A 19,952-nucleotide genomic window follows, 5' to 3' on the forward strand; every position below is an offset into this window, starting at 1 on the left:
GATATATATTACTATACTCGTAATCCATCTGAAGTCATTAATTGTTTCTTAACTTGTCGCACCAAATTAAGTTGGTGCGTGATCTATGTACGAAACTTATATTGCATGCCCACGTTACATCAATTATTTATATACGTACGTACGTTCTTTTCTGATGGTGATCCGATACACTCATATGCAAGTTTTGATTCTCATTTTATTTTCTAAATATCTGATCACATATAGATATTGTAGACAGTAGCGCTGTAATATAATTAAGGTATATAGATCTACTTCTGAGACCAATTACTGCCTGAGTAAATCCAGCAAGGAGATCTCCTTGATACAGCTGTTTCCATTCTCATGTTCTTCAGAATTATATATTGTAGGTAAATCTGCCACAATACTGAGGAACAGAGAATGTCGGCAATATGCATGAATATTAAAAAGAAGTCATGTGTTGATAAAAGTCACAAGCGAAATATCAAAATGAAAAGTAATTAATTAATATCCAGTGATATATGATGTCATGCATAGCTGTGAGTTATCCAATATTTTAATTTCTATAATAATAATTTTGAAATGCCAGTTTCAGCGTATTAACAGGCTGTCTGTCAAAATTCCAGCCGGGATGTAACAGGCAGGATCAGCTTTGACATATTGCTTTAACAACCGATTGAGCAAGGTCAAAAACCTTAGCTTTCATGTCTAGCTGTGTGCCATTTGCCTTTTTGACTGGTCGCTGCAACTCGCAATGCATGGAAGCTTCGCAGCGTATGCTGAAGTACGATAAAGTTAATAAAACACAAAAGTATGCAATGTGAGCATTTTCATAGATACATATATATAATTAGAGATTGAAAGTTACTTGCAAACATATTCGACGAACGACACAGGGAGGAGATCTGGATATAAGCAGTAACGGATGGTGCATATTGGGCTTTGTATGGACTGCTTGACATGTCCTGCGATTTATCTGATATGTCACTGTTGAAACTTTTGTCACGAAAGTGACACAGCGAAAGCACGGTGGGTTATAATCCATAGGTTTTTTTTGTGTTCTTTTTTACATTTTCTCTCAATGTTTTTTATCTGTGTCGGTCAGATACCGCAAATGATCAAATTATCAATCAAACGATCTGACATATGTGATCTCGGAAGGCTATCGTGGGATAACATAAGGAAGGCCTAAATGCACTAATAGAATATTAGACTGACATCAGAGAATTTTGATAGATTATTTCGACATTCATGTTATTATTGCTCCCCCGAGGTAGAAGAACTTAATGTAAATTATTAAGAAGAAATTATATTTAGAAAGGAGAAAATAAAATCTCCTTTTTGCATGTACGTTTATATAGTCGTCGTAAATATATCTACACATTAAGATCAAATTCGACAGTCGTTCATTGCCCTTCCATCTACCAAACACTACGTGTCTGAAAGGAGATATCTAGGCAATTCCAGATCTGATATTTGTGTAACCGTTTTATCTTTTCTTCTGCAAAAAGATGGAATCCGCCATCTTAGCGCGGCCCCACACGATCGGCCCCACGACCATTTATGAGGAGGTAAATCGAGAAACTGCAATTGGTCATGACGCAGGAGGGTATTGCCGGACTTTGTCAAGATTCGAACCCTTGCACTCTTTTGTAAATCTGCTACATCGTAACCAACTCAGCTATGTCTCGGGGACATGTAACCACTTTATCAATCCTAGGATGCTACGTGTCTTTGATTATTTATCCTTGACGGGCCTACGTAGAGCATGGGCCTAATTTGTGGATGCAAAAATGTTGGTGCGAAATTACTTGTTTAGACAAATAAAGTCATTAGCCACTAAGGCCAAGACCAGAGGGGTCTTAGCTAAGTCGTCCGAAGTAGCTGATGCTGAAATGCTAAGAAGATGAGATGCCGATGTGTAGGGAGGTCGCGGTGTGGCGCATGCCGAAAAGCCGAGGTGTTGAGAGGCAGAGGTGTCGATGTGTCGAGATATCGATGCGCCGAGAACCCGAGGTGTCAATGTGCTGAGATGTCGATGCACGAGAGGCCAAAGTACCAAGAGGGTGAGGTGTCGATGTGCGGGGATGTCAACGTGCCAAATTGCCGAGGTGTCCGGATGCTATAATCGTCATCTCAAAATTCCTAGAAGCCCTAGCAAAGAAAAGGCTTTTAATATATTTTTTTAAAAAAAATTTCTCATCATTTTCATTTTGGATTTGGGATTGATAATGGCGGATTATTTCTTTTATAAAATATTAATTTTAAAAATATATTTTATATAAAATTTAATTTTTAAATTTTTTTAGATACAAAATTATTAATTAAATTTTTTTATTTAAGTTTTGATAATAATTGTTTTTAATTAATAAAATAGTTAAATTATTTAATTTTTTAGACATTATTAAATGTTAACCTAATTTTAAAATTTTTCTTTTCTGTTCAGTTGAACGCTAATAAGTATGGTCAATAGTATTTTATAAATTATCCATATAATGAGAAAATAATTTAATTTTTTTTATAAGATTCAATATCTCAAATACTTATTTTAATTCAAGAATTATTATTTCTTTTAAAACTTTTAATTCTAAAAATAAATCTAAATAGTCAATATCAAATAACATGTCATGTATTAAAAAGTTTTTAAAATTTAAATATTTTAATTTTGAAAAATCGTCATGAAACAATTTTAAATTTTTTACATCATATAAAAACTTAAAATTATCTTTGTATATTTTAAATTGTTCAAATCTATTTTAAAGTGAAGAAATAGCATAATTAATAATATAATTAAAGTAATTAATTTTAAACTATTCTCAATTGAAAGTTTCACTTTATTAGTTTTATTCTCATCAAATCGTTTCTTTTTCTTAATTACACATTTTTCATAAAATTTTAGTTCTATATTTATATAATTTACAATCTATTTTACATAAATCACAGTATATATGAATTCATTTTCTCTATGATCATTAAAAAAAATAAAAAGATCTAAGCAATAGTAATATTCTCTATGATCAGAGTATTTTTATATTATAAACTTGTATTAATAATATTCGCTGCAAATAATATATCATATCAAATAATCTTACCTAATAAAAATTTCAAACTCATATGTTGCTAAAGAATTTGCTTCACTTTTTATTTTATGATCATCATTAGTTTCTATAAATTTATATAAAACTTCTCTTTTTTGTAGGGCTAGCTTGATATTAATTGTATTGCTTAAACACTTTCAATGTGACTTTCTCAACTTGTTTGTGATAATGGTTTAAGAGTTAAATTAGAAATTGGTCTTGTAAAATTTTCATCTTTTTATAGAAAAAAATAATGAATAAATATGTTGGATCACACCAACAAATATTAAAGCTCTAGAACAAGAATTAACCATAGAACATAGTATTAAATTAAGACTATGACAAATAGTGTATAAAAAGTTCTAAATTCTATATCTAACAATCTATTTTGTACACCTTATTGTTCACTTTTTACATTATCTCTATTATCATATCTTTGTCCTCTTGTGTCATTTACATCAAGCTCAATTTTCTTTATTATATTAATAAGCATATCAAAAATATCTTTTCTTGATATATCATCTACTTTTAAAAATTTTATAAAATATTCTTTTATTTTGATTGAACTTATTGAAATATTAATACATCTTAATATAAAAGATATTTATTCTTAATGACTTATATCTAGAGTATAATTAAGTATAATTGAAAAATATTTTGCCTCTTTTATTTTATTAATTATAATAATTTTTATTTTTTTGTAATATATTTATTAACTCATTTTATATATTATGACCAAGATAATATATTATTATGAATTTCATCATTTTGAATGTGTTTAATATGTTCTTTAATTATTGTATAATAATTTTAATTAAACCTAAAAAATTTTCATTATTATCTTGATAAATCTTCTCATTTATTCCATGAGATACCAAATTATATTTTTTACAAGTTTTTTAAACTATAGCAATAATTCTTATTAATATATTCTTTCAATGTTCTTTTTTCTTGCTTATCTTTTCTTGTAAATTTTGATCATGATTTTATTTTTAAACAATTTAATTTCAATATCAAATAAAATATTCATATTTATAATATGTTCACTATTTGTTTCATGACTTTTAATTAAGTTTGGCGCTAATTAAGATTTTTCAACACCCTTCGTTTGCTAATTGAATTATAATTGATTTTTGACTCAATAATTTACCACAAAAGCAAAATATTTTATCTAATTCTTTTGCATATATTAATCATTTCCTATCGTGTTTTCTCCATTTGGTAATTTTCAAATGGACTGAATCATAGAAAAATATATAGAATTTTCATCATTTGGAGAAGAGATATTGATTTTTTTATATTTTTAACTAATAAATCTATTAAATTTATAGTTATATTTTTCCATTGCACTAGCTCGTATATATTTTGAATAATAGTTTTATTAATATTATTATAAATTTTATTTTCAAGTTCTATTAATTCTTCTTCTTATTTTGAATTATTATTATTTTCTTCCTTAATATTAATATTTAATGAATTAAATTTGTGATAATTTAAAAATTCTTGATAGATTTCTTTTTATCCTAATATATTATCTTCTAGGGAAAATATAATTAATTTTTCATTTACATTTTTAATTGTATTATTTTTTGAATTTTGAATTTTTATTATTAGTAATAAATTTATCAGGTACACGTTTTTGAGATTGACTAACTTTTCTAATTTTCTCATACATTTTGTATATCGAGAATTATATTTTTTAGCAGATATTTTTATATTTAAATAATAAAATATATATATATATAAGTCCCTACTCTTTTATCAAAATAAAATGACTTAAAATTAAATGAATAACATGATAGTTTCAATTTAATGATATTTATCAAAATTTGATTATTACTCATACAATTATAATTATATATATATATATATATAATAATTTAATATTTAAAAAGATTAGCATTATACTTTGCGTTGTTTGGATAAAAAAGGTTTTATTTCAATGAAGATATGTTTGCACCCTTGCACCCTCATAGTTTTAGATGTGAGATTATGTTTGCACCCTTGCAACCCAACAATCTCCCTCTCAAACAAAGGACTAAAGGCTGCCCTCGGTCTATCCGACCTACTAGGACTTTCTGCCCCTCAGTCCACCAGGCTGCCCTCAAACGGAAAGTTGTACTTCCTAGTGGGTCCGAATCCTCGATTCACCAGGAAACAAGGACTTTCTGCCTTTCGGTCTATCCGACCTACTAAGACTTTCTGCCCCTCAGTCCACCCGACCTATCAGGACTTCTTGCCTAGCCACAACTAGGACTTTCTGCCTCTTAGTCCACCCAACCTACTAGGACTTCTTGTCTAGCCACAACTAGGACTTTCTGTCCCTCAGTCCACCCGACCTACTAGGACTTCTTGTCTAGCCACAACTAGGACTTTCTGTCCCTCAGTCCACCCGACCTACTAGGACTTCTTGTCTAGCCACAACTAGGACTTTCTGCCCCTTAGTCCACCCGACCTACCAGGACGTCTTGTCTAGCCACAACTAGGACTTTCTGCCCCTCAGTCCACCCGACCTACTAGGACTTCTTGTCTAGCCACAACTAGGACTTTCTGCCCCTTAGTCCACCCGACCTACCAGGACTTCCTACATAGCCGCAACTAGGACTTTCTGTCCCTCAATCTACCCGACCTACTATGACTTCCTACCTAGCCGCAACCAGGACTTTCTGCCCCTTGATCCACCCGACCTACCAAGACTTCCTACCTAGTCGCAACTAGGACTTTCTGTCTGGTGTCTGATCCCTTTGATTCAGACACGAGAGCACTCACTTCCTTTGTTTAAGGTTGAGATCTGGATCATGACTCTTCCGGTGGTTAATCCGATGAAGAGCGGTCTCGCTCTAATACCACTTGTTGGAACCGATGGAATCAAAATATCTTCACAATGGCATAATCCACTTTGAGTCTAAGCCCTCATGGTTTTGTTCTTGGACTCAACCCAAAAGATCTCATTCCAATAGAGATATCTTCAATCATTTAAACCCATGATCTTTTTCATGTGTTTTAGATGTGGGACTATATTTGCACTATTGCAATCCAACATAATCAATATAAATATCTATGAATCATGCTAAATTACATAATATAATTAGTGAAATTTGGAATTTCCAATTTTGACGTGCAAATATTTATCATCATACTAAAACTATAATAATAATTTGATATTTAAAAATATTAGCATTTTGCTTTAAAAATTTTCTAATTCATATTCTTATCAAGGAAAAAAAAAGTGAGGAAGAAATATTACCAATAAGGGAGGAGAATGAGAGTATGATCTTTGAGGGAGGAGAAACATACGGGATTCCTAATGAGGAAGAAATGAAGCACGGATGAGAAAGTGAAAAATTACGAGATCACGATTGGCCTTTGAGACATTGAAAAAGAAAGAGTTTAAGTTTTATAAAATATGACATATAATATTATAATTAAATGAGCTACTGTTTTTAATTATTCCCGTTCCACGGATAACTTCCACTACATAATTCCACTACATAAATAAATAAATAAATTATTAATTACAGAGGTGTGCTCATTGAGGTCGCCATTTCCTAAATAAATTGGCCTAATGAGCCCTAATAAAATTGGGACCCTAATTATAGGTCTTAATGGCCTACGCCTTAAAGCGGGCCTGATCCATAGGTCCTTTTTTATTTTTATTTTTTACATTTTCAGTCTCTGTTTTCCATCTATATTTCAGTCTAGGCGTCTGGTTTAAACTCTAAGTTAGAGACCAGAAGGAAGCAAGATTTAGCCATCTGAAGAAGGATAATGGATTTCATCCGTGCAGACGGGGGACATGCATGGTGATGTTAGGGAGCACCAGGGGGACATGAACTACAATTTTATGTTATTTTATTTATTTATTATTTATTATTTTTTAAACAAACAGATAGTAAAAAAACAGATAGTGAAGCAAGATTGGACATCTAGTACGGGTCCAATTACATGTTGGATTTATACGACGCGTCGTATTATAATTGGTCCGGTCCCGACGAATCGTGGTCGCGACTCAACGCCTGATCCGCGCTCAATTATTCGCAGTGTCGAGGAAATCAGTTATACCATTCGAACGACACAAATCTGCGTCCACCCACCGACCTACCGATCGACGAGGTAAAGCAGAGACGACGACGGCGGCGGCGATGGAAGCCCTCTTCTCGCAGCTCTCCTTCCTGGCCGACCAAGCCCTCCTGGCCGGCGACGACTTCGATCCCTCCAAGATCCACGACCTCCTCGCCCTCTTCGAGCAGGAAGCCTACGGCTCCTGGCCCGCCGCCGAGGCCGAGCTCCGCAAGGCCGCGGAGTTCCCCATGCGCGAGGCCGAGGACTACCTCCACTCCCTCATGGAGGCCGCCAAGGCCGACTCCCCCACCGACAAGACGGGCAAGCCGCTATCCAAGAAGTACACGGACGCGGCGATGGCCTCGGCGGTGGCCGCCATGAAATCGGCCTTCGCTTCGTCCAAGTCCAAGGTCCACCCTTGATCCGCCTAATCGATTATATCGATTAGGATACATATTAGATGTGAATAAGGAAGGATCTCTGCCTGCGCGCCTGTGATCTGATGCTTAAATTAGGTTAGACTTCGATGAGGAAGAAGAGTTCGTTTTTGGTTGCTGGATGTGTTTGGCGCATGCGTGTTGGTTTGTGCTTGGGGGTTCCACGCACTGAAGATTCGATGCCAATAATTTATCCATGTCTCTCCATCTTTTCGCTGTTGCTGTTCCACTGTTTGCATTATTAGCGGTGCATTCATGCCTCTGCCTCACCCTTTTGCCCTCCTCGATCTCGTCGTTTTCTTCTCCTCGATCTCGCGCAGCCGAAGCTCAAACCCGTACGTCGCTCCGCCTGCCGTTTGCACCCGGCGATCGCATACTTCATCGATTGAAGTATCTTGTCACTGACTTCTCTGCATGCCTGCGTGCGATTTTGGCACTCTTCTCCATCCTCTATTAATTTATTCTACTCTGAATTTCGTCCCTGAAATAAAAAACAAAAAGAGCTTTTTTTTCTTCTTCTTCTTTCTCTCTCAGATTCTCATTTATTATAATCAAAACTTAAAGATGAGATCTTTCAAACATATTTTTAAAAGCATGCACCAAATAAAATAAAGATATGTACACCTTTTGAACATCTTAAAAAATTAAACATCGATCGAGTAGTAAAATGATATGCAAAAAGATATTGGCCGTGCATATAATTGCACACTGGAAGACTGCATGATGGGTTGTCATGCATTGCACAGTAACTGAGAGGACCACATGCATGTTTATTATTAACTAGAGCAGATATGCAGCTGAAACACTGCGCCGGAGCTTTTCTATTAATGCAATGCAAACAAAGTCATTGCTCAAACCAACACAAATTTTATGTCCTCCTTTTCCAGCTCTCCTTAAATGCAACCCCAGTACTGCTTCATTTGGCGGTGGAGCTGCTGTAGTACTTGCACAGTGCCTGCATTAAATGCATCATTCAAACACACTTTGGCAGCGAGAAAGGCGCCCTGGTTCCATGCATTTCCTGTATATATATATATATATTAATTAATATTGTAACAAAACAGGGTCAGAACTCAGAACATGACACTGAGCTAAGTTTTCAGTATGTAGATACTGCAATTGAAATTCTTAAAATGTCACATCGCGTCAGTTACGTGTTTCTTCTTCTTCTTCTTCTCCTTCTTCACTGGCATTCCAAGAAAAATATTAATGAGTCTGGAGCTTATGATGCAAATGATTTGCATTTAAGCTCTTGATTGAATACTAGCTAGCATGCAGTCACTAACTTTTTTGGAAGAGCTACGAGATTTACTATTATCACAAGAAAGAAGAAGACACGGAGGCATGCTTTGGTGTATGCTCAGTGAGCTCAATATGGAGAACATCAAACTAAAGATAAGCATGCATGTGCATAAATAAGTAGGGGAGTAACCAAATATATAATTTAAGAAGAAGAAGAAGAAGAAAGAACATCTATACTGTAAGAATGAAGATTAAAGCTGCAGAGAACCAGAAGCGTATATATACTGCAAAACTGCAACAAGAATGCATGAATACACAAAATCCATACGTAAATATATTATACTTTGCCTTCAAAATCTTTGGCCGAAGGGAACTGTGAAATGGAGGCAAAAATGTTGGTTAAGAGGAATGAAGCCTGGTCCGAGGTCACTTAGGCACAAACTCGGATCGACTCACCTGCATGAAGCAGATTTCGTAGATATACGGTGGCCATTGAAGACCTCGAGCCAGACAACATTCCCCATAACCTCACCTCCAAACAATGTGCACGCCATCTATCGTGCCATGCCTCTTTCTCGGTTTCAGCTGGAAGATGCTCTCAGTGACTTGTAGAAGACGAAGAAGCTTAGACGTCGGCCTTAAGAGGAGTGGAAACATAAAGCGTAGGAGCTAGTCCAGAGCAGCGCAGCATGAGAGAAGTACAAACGCAAGAGCAGAGACGGTCATTTATTGCGACAAACACAGATTCCTTCGCTTCGTTCCCGCAATAAATGATCATCGTGCCGATCGTCCACGGATCAATCAGCCAAAACGTCAATTAATTGTTTTTTTGTTTTGTTTTTGGGTGGAGGTAATAAATTGGTTGTCAGTCATGTGATGCGGAGGGAATACTATATGTATGAAAGTATGAACTCATCACCTGGGTATGCATTGGCAGGCTGGTCGACCTCAATTCCACCGCGCTCCACCTTGTCGTACCTGCTTCTGCCCGTTAGCTCTTCCTCCGCTTCTCTATCTGTGTCATCATCATTAGCTTATTATTATTTCCTCCTCTTCGCACGCGTGACGCACACGCACGATAACTCATCTCGAGAGAGAGAGAGAGAGAGAAGGAGGTGGTGGTGGTGGACTGTGGTGGTGGTGCGCGTAGAGTTATATTGATGGGAGTTAATGATGTTACCAGGCACGGAATTGGGAAGTGAATTGAGTAGAGGAGAAAGGGAGTTCCCGATGTCAAGTAGGAGGGGACCGGAGACTGAGAGCCTCGAGCCGAACAGGTACGGCTGGTGGCTCGAAGTCCTATGGCCGGGGAAGGGGTGGGTCGCCCTCAGTGGCTGTCACCTGTGGGCAGGGAGCTGGAGGTAGCTGTAGAACTCAATAAAAATATATATATATATATTTTATATTTATATTTACTGATTGGTGGTTTCTTCTGTACCAGAGAATTCAAGCCTACACTAAATCAGCGTTGCCGCCGGGGCCATAGAGCGCTTACCACCGCCAACTGTCGATCAACTGCAATCGCCTAACAGAGGTAGTGCCACCTAGATTTGACTCGTAGCTTGAAAGATAATAGAGAAGAATATTTGATTTTTTTTATCATGTCAAATAAAAAAACTAATTTGATTTTCTCAGCAGTTGGGTTTTCTCAAAGAATATTGTAAGCCATCAGAGATGATTCTCCGGAATCAAATTGCAGGTAGTATCACATGATTGTTATCATATAAATAAATAAAAATACATTCAGATGGTGCAAGCGAGGGCATCATCATGCAAGCGTATACAACAGAATCAATTCCATAAACTCTGGAAACAAAATTATAGTTGTATTAATAATAATATTACCTTTCTGTTACACTCCATTTAATTATGATTGAACAAAATTCAAAATCGAGCAAAATTCAAAATGCTCGGTAACAACAGCCTTTTTTGATGAAATTAAGAACTAGATTTCTACTTTGATTTGCTGGAAGGCTTTGGACGTTCAGTAGCTGCCTTCCTTTTGGGACGATCCATCTTTGGATGCTGTAGATGATCCTTGGCTTGGTTTAGAAGTCGGACCACTACAGGCTGAGGAAGTGGTAGCTGCTGGAGTAGCAGCATCTTGTTTCTCTCTGACTACAGCTCCCTGAGAACTGATATATATGGCTTTCTCTTATCGTTCCTCTTGGCCTATAGCTTGACCTCTCTTTGGTAACCACGGATCTGGAGATGGACCTAGATTCGCTGGATCAAATCCCCTTGGGATTCCACTTCTACTTTCACCGTCTGTGGACCTTCAACATGCTTTGCAGTGGAAACCTTTTCTAGGCTCTCCACATTCAACCATTGGAGACCAGGAAGTTGCTTCAACAGTTAGTCGTATAACTCAACCATCTCAAAATCAGTGCAAACATAAGTCATCAAAAGCCCTACTAGAGCCTCAGCATGCCCATAGCTCTTGACGAGTTTCTCATATAACTGTAAGGCCTCATCATTTCGCCCATGATTGAGCTTGAAATTTGCAGCTTCCTGAATTGATCAAATCGACTCTGTTTTTTGCAGTCATTCTTCCACCACTCAGATTGCATTTTTCCAGAAACCCATGAGCGCTTGAAATGAAACCAGCTTTGCAAGAGTTGCAGGCATATTTTGAATATCGGAAACCTTTGACTGGGCTTCAGTAGAGATCTGAAAATGACCACCACCAGCAGCAATCTGGGCACAAACAAGGACCAGTTCTGATTTGTCCGGGAATCTGTTTGCATACTGAATGAAGACCTCCTTGGCCATTGCCAGGTGTTAACTATCCAGCAACATATCTGATCGTGCATTGATGAGTTTTTGAGTCTGACAGAAACAACTAAACTACTTCCACGACCAAAGAAGACGATCTTTACTTGATATTATCTCTTTTGCATTTAAAGGAATGTATTACCAAAATTATCAACCACTATTGATGTAAATAATATAATACCTCCATAAAGAACAACCAGAAAATACCTTCCCAAATGGTGCAAACTTGGTCTCTCAAGTTTTCTTTATGCGTAGCAATCCGGATATTGAAGGAAAAGTATAGTCGATGACTTAGTGCCATATGCTAACAGATCCGGAGGTTGGATGCAAAACTAAAAACTGAAGGTTAGATGATCATCATTCCCTTCAATGAAAGATCCAAGGCTATCATGATAATTAACATTATGATATTTGAGAGCATGATAAATATGATCCATCTGGTGTATGATTATTTTGAAGGATACAAAATAAAAATATTTGCGTACTGAAATTTCAGCTTTAAATAAGTGTGCACTATGATTCAACTTTAATTTATTATAACCAAACCATTACTTTTAAGAATAGGAAAAACGTTGGCTGTGATTTTGTAACAACATGAGCAAGCCAAGCAAAATCCATTGTAATTTGTAAAAAAAAAAAAAAAAAAAAAAGAGAGAAACAGTAATGAACAACAGATAAACACATTACTAGAAAATAGAGTGTAAATATATTTGTCAACAAATTTACGAAAACTATTTTTTCAATAGTAATTATTGGCATTAGCAACAAAACACCAACACTTAATTGCTGAAATGGAATTGTTGCAAAATGAACAATTCTACTCTTAATGTTGCTCTGGTTTGTTAGTGTGCATTAATGTTCATTGGAAATGCATCACCAACCAATGTTATTATGTTACCAAATTTGAGGTCGTTCGACTAGATCATTTTTCCCCATTATTCTGTAGTTCTCATTTATGTGCACGACAATTGAATCAACAAATAAAGATGTAATTTACCTTATAGGATGTTTACCTTTTGAAGTACTTGCAAAAATATAAATCTAGCACCATAGACACCAATAACATAACCTTTTGTTTATTTATACTTACAGTTTTGGCAAAGGGAGGCAACGAGCTTGAGGCAACAATTGCATAAATTGCAAGAAACTCACACTTATGCTCACATAGCCTACAGAACATCAAGCATGGTTGCTTAGAGGCTTCTTGAAACATTCATGACAGAAAAATGAAGAAAAATAATTCTAGCAAATATAATTACAAAAGTTCATAATCACATAGAGCAAAGGAAAATGCATCATTTAGAAAATCAACAAATTGACACTATATGGTTGTTAATCATACAAATCTTGTTTTGATGTTGGCTGTCAGATGGCCAACAATGAAAAATATTAACACACCAACCTATCCTTTCATCAGATGCCAAAAATCCAAATATTATATTTATAAGCTTTGGTGACGTAAAAAAATTGCCATCCACATCAATGTTTGCATCACAGAGCACACAATCCAGTCAACTCAACGATTTACATTTCTAAACTGTAAAGTTTTAACATCTTAAGAAACAAGTTTCTATAACCTACTGATACTAAATAAAGAAACCTTCATACTAACTTCTTAGTTCTTATTCTCTTCTTCAGAACATGGATCTCAGTACATGACAAAATGACAACAATAACCTTATACACATAGCTCCAGGCCAGCCAAGGTGAGCAATAGGATTGTTGGATCAAGTTGTTAGGTGCACAGTTACCTTTTTCTCCTAGACATCTCTGCTGCAGAAGTTAAAGTTTTTGCACGACTTGAGAGTTCTATGTCCACTTCTTGTTGTTTACTTTCTCGCATTTTCTTTTATGTTTATGAAATCTGTTTGTATTTTTCCACATTAGACATTACAATTAGTTGGATTATGTTTCAATTGCTTCCATTCTAAAAAGTATTGTTGTTTAATTATTAAACTTCATGAGTGTGTTGCTTCTGTGCTTTATGGCTGCCATGCATGGATGTGTTAAATGGAATCTCAATGGCTTTGTCGATTGTTTGGTAAGAGGGGTGTTTTGTTGGAATTATCATGCCAAAAGGGTGACTCTCCCTAGTCTTGGGAGGGGTCCTCACTCGAGGATGCCAACGTAAATCTTATCTGTGAAAAATTATATGACTGTTAATATTTTCTAAAAAATTATATTTTCATTGCCTAATATTTTCTTTAGTCTCTAGCATTAGAGTTCCGCATTTAAAAAAAAAAGAGAGAATAACACAGATCTAATTGTTACAAAAATAACCATGTCCAACATGTAGCAAAGTATAATCTGCTAACTAACAATCAAACTGAGGGTTCTTTTGAATTGAATAGGAAGTTCTTAGTAATCTAAAATGAAATTTGGCAAGCAATTTAAAATAAAGTTAGGCAAAATAAATTGTTATTACATTTGCAAATATTAACTCAAAGTGCTAAAAGAAACATGCAAGGGTTTGAGTTTCTCACAGCTAGAATTTCTCACAAGTTATGCAAGTAGAGTTTCCCACAAATTATGTGGCTGCTACCTCGAGCTTGTTGCCTTCTTTTGCATTAACTAATGAAACAAACAACAAGTTAGTGTATCTCATTACCTTGTGGGCAAAGAGGTAAAGATAAATGTTAATCAATATAAGAAAACATTTGTTGAAATGGACAATTAAATAAAAGTAATTGGGATGTTCAGCCAAAAGGAGAAAAAAGAGAAAATCTGAAAGTACTAAATTGAGAAGCAATAAACAATGACTTGAAACAGTGATCCATGAATTTTTAGATAAGAGAGAATAAGTGTCGATATATGTGTGAGTGTGTGTACATCAATGTAAATGTTCATGGAAATACTTTCAAATATGTGTTTCTGTTTATTGATTCACATTATTGTTGTTTCCTTTTGAAATTTGTTCTGATTACCAAATAATATCCAAGTTCAGAAAGTAATCAATTAGCAATGTGCACATTTGAATAATATTCATGAGTTTCACAACCACCGAGACAAATCTTAAAACAGTCTGACATTGAATTTCATGAAACGATCCAGTGTGCACATAAAAGGAGAAATGATACACTACATGAAAACGCAGCATGATACACTATAGACCTGAGTCTCACATCCATATAGTGTAGTGTATCATGCTGCGTTTTCATGTAGTGTATCATTTCTTACATAAAAGCAACTCGATCTAATAACTTCTATCAGTGAGCAGTGAGCGACAGATGAACCAGCTAGAAGTCCACTATCATGAAATATCTGGCTTAACAATCTAGATGTAAAATAAATGAATTAAACTGCTACACCAAGCTAGTATAATGATGGATTTTCATAGTCTACAATTCCATAAAACTGCAAGTATATCGTTTTTATGCTTAAATAGAGATATGTGATTGAGATTAGAGACAAGGATGGTGTTTCAATCTCCCACCCATCCTACAAGAAGAAAGGTAAGTCAGCATGGCAGGGTGGAGAAAGATACACATTCCTCTTTACCATCCCTATCCAATGGAGCAAAAGGAATGGGCCAAAATGAGAAAAAAAAGTAACTCCTGCAAGTTTATTAGTGCCATGCTCTACAACAAAATAGAGGTGTGCAGTTAGGGTTAAAAAAGGGATGGTGAATCAACTTCCCATCCATTGTAGAAATAAGGTGAGGTGTGGCAAGGTGGAGAAAGATACACATTCCTATTTCCATCCCTATCCAATGGAGCAAAAGGAATGGGTTGAAATGAGAAAAATATGTGCTAAAAGTTCATTAGTGTCCTGCACCAATGGATTGTATAACACAAATGAGACTCTGCCAAACTTGTGAGCTCATTGGGAAAGAGAATGTTAACCGATCTCATGGATAACTAGTGCTTGTTGAAAAATGAGAGTATGCAAAATCTCATTCAAGTTGAGGCTTTGATAGAATAAACATTGATGACACTGCAATACGATTGCAGTAAAAATGATTACCAATTAGTGCATGCAACCTCCTCCATAGCCTTAACTAAGTCAATCTTCCCACCAGTGTCTTAGGGACCTCTTTCTGACTTGATTAACTACCATTACACGCATCACATACTCTTTAACAAACTACGAGACATGAATACTTCATTCGTTCCTGAATTTGTCAAATTCAAGTACTAATTCAACCAATATTACTCATATACAAGTACAAGTACCCAACAAGGGTGTGGATCCATGTGACGCACATAGAAGATTCTAAAAGTTTTTACACACATGATTGGTAGGGATTTCAATGTCCGAGTGTTATATCTTACATAAGTATATGGAGTAGATGAGAAGAGTCTAAGTATTACGATATCAAAACACAATGTAATATGCTGTTTCCTCAAATGCCCATGAAAATTAGAGATATATACAAAAATAATAATTTTAGATTTGTATGCAAGGTAGCTGGAAGTATGTGCTATTTCTCTGTACTACTGCCCACCTCACTTATGGGCAACTTTTTCTAATACAACTAGGAAGTAGGCAGTTCCCAGTTAAATGGATTGGTTTAGGTACCACTGAAGTGGGACAAATTGTCATCCCTATTCAATAGTATTTGGAATAAAATCACACAAACAAGGTAGGCACAATTAAAGTTCTTGATTGACAAATTACTTATTTATAATTCACTGTGTGCATCAAAAACCTATAAAACTTTCCCAAGACTAACCTAGCTATAATGATCATTGTAAAGTACCAAGAAATCATGAACAAAAAACACTTTTGACAAAAGATGCATCAGTGCAAGCCTCCAGAACTATCTCAATCAAGTTTGCCACATTTAGCTATGTCCATGAACCATTTTTTGTGATTTCCAACTTGGGAATTGTAGCACACCATGAATCACAAAGTTCAAGAAAATATTTTTATCTTACTTGGAATAGTGTTTACATGTAAAATATATAAAACAATATTTTTATTTAATACCATCATATTTATTAATGGAGCAAGCTGATATTGATACTTAAAGGTCATATATTTCCTCTATAACACTATACAATTTATGAAATGAAATGGACAAATAAGATATTTCATCATCAAATGCTTCTAACCATAGGAAAATCAATGTTGCCACCATTATACCCATCAACTCCACACCACAAATATGAAATCTTGCAACCTTACAATGGCGTATGAACTAATTAAAAATATAAGGTATTCATGAGTCATGATGATGGACCTTCATCTCTTTTACCAAGCATAAAATAGCACAGGTTTTATGATTCAATAAGAGCGTGGAAGAACAATATTATCAAACAAATGTTTTATCCATGTAAGAAACTAACTTATTGACAGTATTAGATTCAACAAGAAATGTTGGGAAAGAAAGACATAATACAAAATAGAGATCCTGCTGATTCACCAACACCTCATAACAATAATCAGATTGACTGACTGATTAACTTTTAAAAATCAGCTTTAGTACAATTTTATCAGTCAAATGAAACCTAGAGCACAATTTGTTGCTAAATCTACATGGTTGTGGCGCTAGACATGTTAAAAAAACTATTGAATGAGCAATAATAAGGCACGACTCATTGGAAAGCACCAAATAATTATGTTATGATGCACATGAAATCAGGAGCACATCATTGGCTTAGGAGAATGAACTATCTAGATTATTGCATGTTTTATTACAATAAACATGCTTTGTATAACAATACAGTGATACCACTTCGTATAACAATGGAAAGCTTTGGACATCTAAGCATATTCAATGTTGGAGCTTTTAGAAAATATACTCTAAGGCCTAGAAGAAACGAACGAACAATCAGTTAACACAACAGATCGTGATAGCACCAGTATAAAACTAGCCATGCCACCAGATCTTTAAGTTCTTCACCGAGTATGACGTCCTAACCTCAGTCTAGATCTCGATACCTAATATTCTATGGACGAGACAAGAATTCTCGTAAGTGCAATAAGAAAAAACAACAACTGTTGTTCCTTGATCCATCTTTCCAAGGTTCAGTGGCAGCTGGAAACAGTTTGAAGCGTGGAAAATCAAAACTATTTGCCACCAACTTGTATATGATGAGATCAATGGTTGTTTCTCAACTTTCACTCATCATGTTAAGAAAAAGTACAAAACTGATACAGTACTCCCGAACAGCTTGCTTCGGCTTGAGTTAGACTCGAGTACACAAATCCGTAACTTTAACACAGAATACATAGCCAGACGACAACGACAGACTCCTGCACATATGTGGACTTACACCCTCGCTTCACAAACACCGATCTAACGCCCTAGTGAATCAAAAAGCTCGTACATTCACAGGTCAACGGCGTCTTTGAGGAATTCCACAAGCCACGAACCATTGCAAATACCAAAAACAAATTGAAAACTGGAAACGAAAGAGTAAAACCTACAGAAATCAACCCTGAAACGGAACTCGAATCCATCAGCATAAGGAAACAGGCAACACATATTTGCTAAAATCACCTGAAATCTCATTCGACTGTCGGTGCAATAGCGAAACCCTCGCTCCTGCTCTTCGCTGGCGGAGGAAGCAAGCGGGATAATTATTAGGGCGGAGATAAGAACACGACGTCGCCGACGAATTTAATAAGCACGAGAAGCGCGGCTCGCTTCGGTCCACGTCGCCACCTCGATCGACCCCAAAAAACCGCTTTTAATATTACAGCGCTAAATGCTTTAATATATCGCCGGCATGTACCGGGCGAAAAAGGTAACGTAACAAAGACTGTCGTTATCCGACGCCTGGCAGCTGCACGACTTGGTTTGTCCATTCGTCACGATTGTTCGTACGCGAAACTTTACCGTCTTCGGTACTGGTGGGCAAGCTGTGGGCCCCAGTCTATTTCGTAAACGCTTTGAGCTCGGGTGACACTGCAAGTCAGCTACTTAGAAACTTCGAGGCTTTCTTCGCTGATCTCGATTAAAGTGTTCTTTTTTAAAAAATACAATTTTTATAAAGTAAAAATAATTAATTTTTTAAAATGATAATTTTAATTAAAATTATTAGATAGCCGGCAATCTTCAGCAACCACTACTCGCCAGCAGAATGTTGCTGGCGTCCCGGCGGTGGTGTGCTCATCCTAGTGCAGGTACAGTAGCAACCGGGCCACCCCTGTTGGAATTAAGTACGAAGAGAGAATACCCTAAGCCTCATTCGTCTATAATTAATATATCATATCATTAAACACAAAATAATTAAAATTTATTTTTTTCTAATATAATTTTTATCATTGAACTTAACAAGATAATTAAATTTTACATAGTTGATAAAGAGTCTATGAAATTCAAATTAATTTTAACTACTTCATTGAAGAAGTCAACTTATCTTTGACTTTGAAATAAATTTACATGTCAATATTTGTCCCCCTTAAATTTATTCTTCCTTGAACTCCTAATAAATTCATTAAGTATTGAAAAACTTCTATTTTTAGAGACTTTGTAAATATATCAGCTACTTAATCATTTGACTTCACATGGAGCAATTCTATTTCTTTTGACTTAATATACTCCCTTATGAAATGAAAGCGAGTATCGATATGCTTGAATCTTTCATGATGAACTAGGTTTTTGACTAAGACAATTGCTGATTTGTTGTCAACATAGATCTTAATTGTAGCTTCTTGTTGCAATCTAAGATCTTGAAGATCTTAATCTCTTGTTGCAATTAGCCAAATAGCATGACAAATGCAAGAGGCTACAGTAATATACTCCGCTTCACAAGTTGATAGAACAACAATTGATTGTTTCTTTGAAGACCAAGTGAAAGCAGCATTAACAAGATAGAACACATATCCAGTAGTGCTCTTGCGATCATCATAACTTCCCGCCAAATCGCTATCACTTAAACAAAAAAACTCCATATCTTTCGTTAATGAATAGAGAAGTCCATAACCAATTGTTCCTTTTATATATCTAAGAATTCTCTTAGATGCACATAAGTGAGAAGTTTTTAGAGTTTCCATATATTTGCTTACCAAACTAACTCCAAATAATATATCAAATCTTGTACATGTCAGGTACAAGATTTCTCTTTTCTCTTTGTTGTACTTCAAAGCCAAGGAAGTCTCTCATCAATCCCAAATCTGTCATTTCAAATTCTTTTTCTATTGATTGCTTGAATTATCTAATCATGAAGATATTATTACCTATAAAAATTAAATCATCCACATAAAATCATACCAGCATGATATCTCCATATAAATTATTCTCCAGGTATAAAGAATGCTCGTAGGGGTACTTTGTGAAACATTCTTTTATAAAGTGTCCATCAATTCTTGAGTTCCAAACTCTAGGGGCTTGTTTAAGTCCATAAAGAGTCTTATATAATTTGTATATCTTTTCTTCTTGCCCTTTGATGATAAAACTCGGTGGTTCCTCGATATAGACCTCTTCTTCAAG

At 35.4% G+C, this 19,952-nt stretch overlaps 1 protein-coding gene and 1 pseudogene across 1 annotated transcript; one reads left to right on the plus strand and one right to left on the minus strand.

The window, feature by feature from the left end:
• The first annotated feature begins 7,077 nt into the window (after positions 1–7,077).
• On the plus strand, positions 7,078–7,756 carry LOC141830124 (uncharacterized). Its single transcript, XM_074717610.1, has one exon. It carries the CDS (start codon positions 7,199–7,201, stop codon positions 7,538–7,540), a length of 342 nt encoding a protein of 113 aa, XP_074573711.1. The 5' UTR covers positions 7,078–7,198; the 3' UTR covers positions 7,541–7,756.
• A 2,777-nt stretch (positions 7,757–10,533) lies between these two features.
• LOC141829344 (uncharacterized) lies at positions 10,534–18,169 on the minus strand (annotated as a pseudogene).
• Positions 18,170–19,952: the final 1,783 nt, after the last annotated feature.

The sequence above is a fragment of the Curcuma longa genome, chromosome 5 (assembly GCF_044706935.1).
Source record: "Curcuma longa cultivar G26 ecotype Majalengka, Jawa Barat chromosome 5, ITB_CL_G26_1.1, whole genome shotgun sequence".
NCBI lineage: Eukaryota > Viridiplantae > Streptophyta > Magnoliopsida > Zingiberales > Zingiberaceae > Curcuma > Curcuma longa.

What these genes read in the sequence shown, in the direction of transcription:
- LOC141830124 (XM_074717610.1), top strand. Translation starts at nt 7,199, where the DNA reads ATGGAAGCCCTCTTCTCGCAGCTCTCCTTCCTGGCCGACCAAGCCCTC.